At 40.4% G+C, this 6,906-nt stretch overlaps 1 protein-coding gene and 1 non-coding gene across 2 annotated transcripts; both read right to left on the bottom strand.

Annotated features, from left to right (window-relative positions):
- Positions 1-2,168: 2,168 nt before the first annotated feature.
- LOC117448688 (interferon-induced transmembrane protein 5-like) lies at positions 2,169-5,161 on the bottom strand. Its single transcript, XM_034086036.1, has 2 exons — positions 4,955-5,161; positions 2,169-2,480 (listed from the first exon to the last, which is right to left on the bottom strand). Exons 1-2 carry the CDS (start codon positions 5,159-5,161, stop codon positions 2,259-2,261), a joined length of 429 nt encoding a protein of 142 aa, XP_033941927.1. The 3' UTR covers positions 2,169-2,258.
- Positions 5,162-6,834: 1,673 nt separating this feature from the next.
- trnam-cau (transfer RNA methionine (anticodon CAU)) lies at positions 6,835-6,906 on the bottom strand. Its single transcript has one exon. It is a non-coding gene; the product is annotated as a tRNA-Met (tRNA).

Below are 6,906 nucleotides of genomic sequence, written 5' to 3' on the forward strand. Positions count from 1 at the left end.
TGTGTGTGTGTGTGTGTGTGTGTGTGTGTGTGTGTGTGTGTGTGTGTGTGTGTGTGTGTGTGTGTGTGTGTGTGTGTGTGTGTGTGTGTGTGTGTGTGTGTGTGTGTGTGTGTGTGTGTGTCCTCCTCCTGCTCCCCCAGGCCTCCTCTCTAATGAACATCTCCCAAAAACAGCATTGGGAAGTTAGCGCCCCCTCCCTCTGCAGTGCAGCTCCTAGCCTGTAATTCCCCTCAGCTCTGACATCTGTAAGCATTTCTCTCAGACCACAGGAGGAAAATAGAAAGTTGGAAGCTACAGGCTGTGATTTGGGTGCGTATAAATAAAGTTGTGAGCGAAGGAGAGGCTGCTAACGTGATGGGAGTGCAGAGGGTGGGAGGTCTGGAGCGGCAGGACACCCAAATCATCAAAGACGAGGGACGAGGAGCAGGAGGACAAGTGGAGCCTCTGAGGGTTTTCTGTATAGGACATTTAGATTTAGTCTCTATAATGTTGGTGGTTATTTTGTACATAATGTGCGAGTAAACTTTAGCTTACAGTTGAAATTATTTCTAAAAAGCCTTAAAAACACAACATCTTTAGGTTTTAAACCTATACGTATGTTTTCTGTATCTACTTGTGTCACTCCTTAATGTAACTTAACACACATAGTTCTGTCTAATGCATCCTTACATCAAACTCAATATGTTTTCTTATTATTTTAAGCATACTACTCTGGGATTTAGCATGCCATATATTTGGAAACATGAAATGTGGGCTTTTTAAAAAAGCACTTGCAATTTCACTATCTGTGATGACAGGCATTACAAGTTGGACCAAGAAGGGTTAAAATGGTTAGCAGAACTTAAAACATATCCATGCATTGGCTCAGGCTACGAGGAGTTTCCTGTGGCCCTATACCCAGGTTGCAAAAGGCTAATTTTTAATGAAAGTCTTTTCCAAAATCTTCCACCATTTCATCTGCAATAATCCTCCGACTGTGCACAGATGTAGTTGTAATGCTCCTGTCCAGCTGCAGGTCTGCACACGGCTCTGTAGTGGTCTGCCTGGGCGGCTCTGCCCTACAACCAAGGGCACACTTAGACCTAAAAAGATATATGTTCTGTAGTTGGTACAGCAGCAGGCTCACAGCTGGGATGAAAGGAACCGTGTAGCCTCAGACCCGCCCCAGAATCAAAGCTACGAAGCCCCAAATTATCTCTTAGAATGGGTGTAGGTGCAGGCTGCAGCAGAGAAGCAAGAGCCACAGAGAACAGCTCAACATCCCGGATTTCATTTGCTTAAAGGGGAGCGGGAAAATGCTTGTTTTTCAACCTCATGAAAAAGAGAGATAGAATATCGTTTTAAATACAATACTGAGTTAACAGTATCTGTTTTATTTAGTGAAGATATCAGCAATAACATGGTGTAAGGTTAAAATACTTAACACAACAAAATACAAATATATGAATAATGTCCAAAAACATGGATTTTGTAACAGTAATGAAAAATAAGGATAATAATGACTATCATTGGGAGGTGAATGTTGACTGTCCTTTGTCAAGTGCCTTTTCTTCCTCAAGACACTCAGCCTTTGGCTCCATAGTCTTCTGCTCTCTCTCCTCTTTCCCGGACCAGATATAATTTAAGCAGTTATCAAATTTCCTTTCAACATAAATACAATAAATAACACTGGAAATGACCCTCATTGCTCAATCACTCAGACGTTCTGAACTCTGTGTTCCCATTGCAGGTTATTCCGTCTATTATCAACTTTTCTCATTTCTACTGACCGTGTCTAGGAGATGGGCTCGTGTAAGCTAACATAACTTTAATACTGTTACTACAATTAGGGATGCACCAATACAGCACTCATAATACATATTCTAATAAGTATCAAATCAATGTGTTGCTGACTTAAGCCAGTATTGGTCATTTTAAGTAACTGGTTCACAAGTGTTATGTTTCATCCATTGTTTTATGTGAATCACAAACTGGTGGAATGGCCAGAATTTGTAATACCAGCATTTGTACTTGTGCATCTCAAAGAGAAAGTCCTTGTGATACTTTCTTTTTCGCTGGTTAAAAATACTTAAGTGTAGGATTGATATTAGCCAGCTCCAGTTTCCTTTAAGACTTGGCTCAGATAGTGGAGCTATTATGTCAGCCATCATCTGCTGAAACTAATCAAATACCCTCTTCCGGTGAGTGTGAATGTGTTGACTTTAAGACTGATCCGTGTTTGTATTTTGTATTCTTTATTTCCCTCCCGTTGCCTCCATCTACCAGCTGAACAGTTTCATGAAGTGTTGGAAGCCGTCCTCTCCGAAGAAGTCGAAGGAGCCCTGGGAGGTGCTCAGGTGGATCAGCAGGAGCACGAGCAGCACCACGGCCAGCAGAGGGATCAGCATGTTCCAGCCGGCCGCCAGGATGTTGTACCACTTGGCCTTGTCCGAGCACTCCTGGGCCATCTGCAGGTTGCCCTGAGTCTTCTGGTCCCTGGCCTGCACACACACAAACACACACATCATTACATGCAACCACTGGAGTGACAATAAGAATTAAAGGTCCCTATTATACTGTTTTTCATCAATATATTATGGTATCAGATATATACAAAACATGTCTGATGTGTTTGGCTCCAAACGGATCATTGCAGCATCCCATAATCCCCTCTGTTTCAGCCCTGTTTCAAAAGTGCTGATTCTGTGTCTGTTACTTTAGATGAAAATAAGGAGCCCCTCCCCACGCCCCTCTGAGAGACATTTGGTTAAAAAAAACACAATGGTGCTCTAGGAGGAGATTCAGGTGATAAGGGGGGGGGGGATTACCTTGGTTGCTGATTGGCTAATGGTTACACAAGCCAAAACATCGTTATGACATCATAAAGGGGCCAAAATCTGATCAGCTCATTTTCAGACAGGTTTTTATAGAAATGGAAAACAATTGAGCAAATCTTATTTTCAGAATCTCTTTATACAGAGGGGACACATGTTTATGTATACAATACATGAACAAGTGGATTTTGCATAATAGGTGACCATTAAGTTTATTGCCAAGAAGTTTTCACATATTGCAATTTTGCTTCTGGGAGTATAGTAAGATCAATTACAATATTAAATAAGAGTCAATATAGAAATATTATTAAAGACAACATTGTATAAACTCCCAAAAATGTGTGAGAAAAAGAAAAGAAAATTCAATACAAATATGATAAATAACGGTGAAGGAATATGGACAGTCTATCTGAATTTAGTAGAAGAACTGTATCACAAAAACAAAAAACCCTAACCTTCATAATAGTTTAAAAACCCTTGAAGACCTAAACTATTTTACTCTCAAATTATTTTAAAATCAATCAATCAATGTTTATTTATATAACCCAATATCACAAATGTTAAATTTGTCTCAGTGGACTTCACAGTGTGTACAGAATATCAGTATGAGAATATGATACCCTCTGTCCTTAGACCCTCTGTCCTTAGACCCTCTGTCCTTAGACCCTCACATCGTACAAGGAAACACTTCCAGAGAAAACCCACAGTTTAAAGGGAACATGGAGAAACCTCAGGGAGAGCAACAGAGGAGGGATCCCTCTCCCAGGACGGACAGACGTGCAATAGATGCCGTGTGTAAATTGAAAAGATAATACATAGGTAGTCCAAATGTTAACATTATGCAATATAAAAGACGGTGCCTAAACACAATTTATGGACATACATAACAACAGTTTTACGTTGGCGTCGACACCCGTCTATTCTGTAAATAGTAAAAGGAGGTCAAACCACGGCATGTTATAATGTTCAGTTGTGTCTTTGCTTACAACCATTGGTTGTCCCATAATTCCTAGTTTTCCTGGACTGAGCGCAGATCAAGGTTGAGGGAGGGTGGAGTGATATTAAATCCTTGAGCTGCTCCTACGGTAAAGTGCATCGGTATATTTTAGACCGGATCAGGCGGAGTCCCTCCCTAGCACTCTCTAATTTCCCATGAGTACTTGCCCATTAGGAAGATGCCAATTACACCATTTTTAACTCCCCAGCCGAGCAGCCAGGCACCGTCTTTAATTTGAGCGTTGAGCCAATGCTAGGCCTGTGATTCAGAGCTGCGCCCTATGCACACAGACGAAAGATTAAAATACAGACTTCAATAAAGGGTATACACGCCCTTTGGTGGTCAGTTTTTCAGTAAACGTTTTAAAAAGGTAGTCACAGTTTGTTAAAACTCTGAATCTTCTTTTCGGTGAGCAAAGCGTTAGTTTTGATTTACTTTATTGTGTCTCCAAAGCTCCATTCCTGCGGTGAGGGCACACAAACTGTATACAGTGTGCGTCATTGGACCAGGGACAAAAGCAAGTCTCTACAATTTGAACATTTTGCTTTTTACATTTTACAAAAATTATTTTCTTTTTTAACGAGAGCTGGCTGTGTTTGATTTCCCAATGTAGCATTTGCCTACTGTACATTATTTTATAGATTTTCTTGCCCACTCGACCTATGTTTCAGAAAAAGAAGGCTTAGTTCTCAAAGATCCTTCCCACTATAAGCAGATAAGGTTGCACCAAATTGTCAATATATTGCATAATGTTAACTTATTTTTCTAAATCTGTTTTTTGGTCAATTTTAGCATTTTTGCTGTTCCAGTTTATATAGCATTTTTATTTTTTCCAGATTTCCAAAGTTTATCAGTCAATAAGAATCAATGAATGGGAAAGGCTCATAAGTATATTTCAAAAGACATTTCAAAAGGTTATTATAACAGTGTCAGATACACGACAGTGAACATTGGCTTGTGTTGTTGGACTCTGCAGTAAAACACATACGTTAAAAGTATCATTCAGTCATTGTTTTGACATCTTATTTTCAACATTAAACATGCATCCTGATCAGATCTTCTTCCTTTTGACGCCTGATTTAATTACTGAGATGTTGCAACAAACTGAAACATGCCTGTAAAGTGTTGCACACAAGTGTCTCACCTTGATGGAATAGATGAGAGCCATGAATCCCAGGCAGCAGAAGTTAACGTACAAGGTGTTGCACAGCGACCAGACTAGATAGTCCTTGGGAGGACACTTGTCAGCGTTGCCCATGTTCACCACGGTGGAAGCAGCTGGCTTTCGGGCAGATTTACTGTTGGTCAGCGGGGTGCAGTCCGAGGGGAAGTTGTACGAATGGTTGTCCATGGTTGCCGTGTAGATAGAAGATCCCCTGCTGTGTGTGGAAAGGTAAAACTGGCAAGCTGTTCAGGAGTTGGTGCACGGTACCTCTTTGGAAAAGTAGTGCCCCCCCTGTATGAGCGGCTTATAAAGGCCCATGAAGAGGGAGGTGACCGTGAGGGAACGCAAGGCCATCGTCCTTTAATACACAGTAGGTCTGTCATTATGTGGTCTGAGAGAGACTGAAATAGAGGGACAGAAAGCTGCATGAAGGAGAGGACAGAGAAAGAGACTGCGAATAGAAGGGAGCAGTGCGCAGTCTCTTCCAGTAAAGTGTCCATCACCTCGGCTGTCTTTTAAGGTCTGGTAGGCCAGGTGGTTGAGTAAAGTGTCGTTGGAGGCCTTCAGGGACCAGTCTGTAATGTGGTCTCTAATGGAACTGAGTGGGTGCAAAAAGGTCATATTTGATAACACATTTCTAAAATATTTGACAATTCCACGAGGTTTTGAGGTTATAAGACCTAAAATAAGGAAATCGTCCAGCTTAAAAACACTTTCTATTTAAGATGAAGCTCAAACAACGAGTTGATTAACAGAAAATACACTTTACTGATAGTGTTGGTCCTTTTCAAGCTTAAATGCCAACCATTCTCTGTTTCCAGCTTCTCAATGGGATGGTTGGCTGCTTCTGATTGTAACATAGTTGTTGATAGTTCACAAAATGCTGTGGTTTTTAGACTGCTGGTCAGGAAGTTGAAGGTCAGGTATCACATTAGTATCTAAAATGATGTTAATAGACATTCTTTTCTTTTATAGTTTTTTTTTTTTAGCTCAAGGCTGAAGGTTTAGTGTAGGACAACAAGGGTTGAAATACATTTTTATTCCATACATTTTTTTGTATTTATTTTGTCAGAAGGCAGGATTAGCTCATAGGCCTATTTCATTTTTAAGCAAATAAATTCATTCAGTTACTCACGTTGGAGTTTCCAGAACAACCGCTGGGTATCCCCACGGCAGAACAGAGGTGTTTAGTGGCTTGTTAAAAGGAACAGCAGTAATTACTCATTTTTTTACAGATTTGCCCAGTGAAACCAGTGGGGTGAGCCATGCAAATATAACTTGCTTTCTGCCTATGCAAATTGATTGACACAGACACATAATTATTGACATAAACATCCTGCATGTGAGGGACACAATATGTTACAGTTGAGTATGTGCATGTTTTGTGTTAAAAAAAACCCACAACATTTCAAAACACAATGTACAGATTATTGAATAATCATCTAAAATTAAACTGAGCACTGGTTTGGTTTGGTTGCCCGTAGTGGGACATGTTCAATGTTGAAATGTGAAACAACACTGCCCCCGCTGGCATTTTACTGTATCAGCATCCATACTGACTGTAATAGCCATTTGTTCTTCATCATTTTGAACTAATAAACACACGTAACATGGGGACATAGAACAGACAATGACAGCCGCAGATTATAGAAACTACAAGTTATCAAACATGCACGACGAGTGCTAAGTGACACATTTTAACTTGTGTTTTCACCATTAGCGTAAATTATCTATATGACGGAGCCAATCTTATTTGTAACACTAGTCAAACCTTGAATACAATCTAACACAGCATCTTCGTATTTAACACATTGTGTTAAAAATGTATAGTTTGAAACGCGAAAATAGAAATAAAAGCTTAGCAGAGGATGGTTTCGATCCATCGACCTCTGGGTTATGGGCCCAGCACGCTTCCGCTGCGCCACTCTGCT

The sequence above is a fragment of the Pseudochaenichthys georgianus genome, chromosome 6, assembly GCF_902827115.2.
Source record: "Pseudochaenichthys georgianus chromosome 6, fPseGeo1.2, whole genome shotgun sequence".
NCBI lineage: Eukaryota > Metazoa > Chordata > Actinopteri > Perciformes > Channichthyidae > Pseudochaenichthys > Pseudochaenichthys georgianus.

Coding starts and splice junctions, on each gene's coding strand:
- LOC117448688 (XM_034086036.1), bottom strand. CDS start 5,161: ATGGACAACCATTCGTACAACTTCCCCTCGGACTGCACCCCGCTGACC. Junction 2,481..4,954: donor CTCTCATCTATTCCATCAAG/GTGAGACACTTG, acceptor GTGTGTGTGCAG/GCCAGGGACCAGAAGACTCA.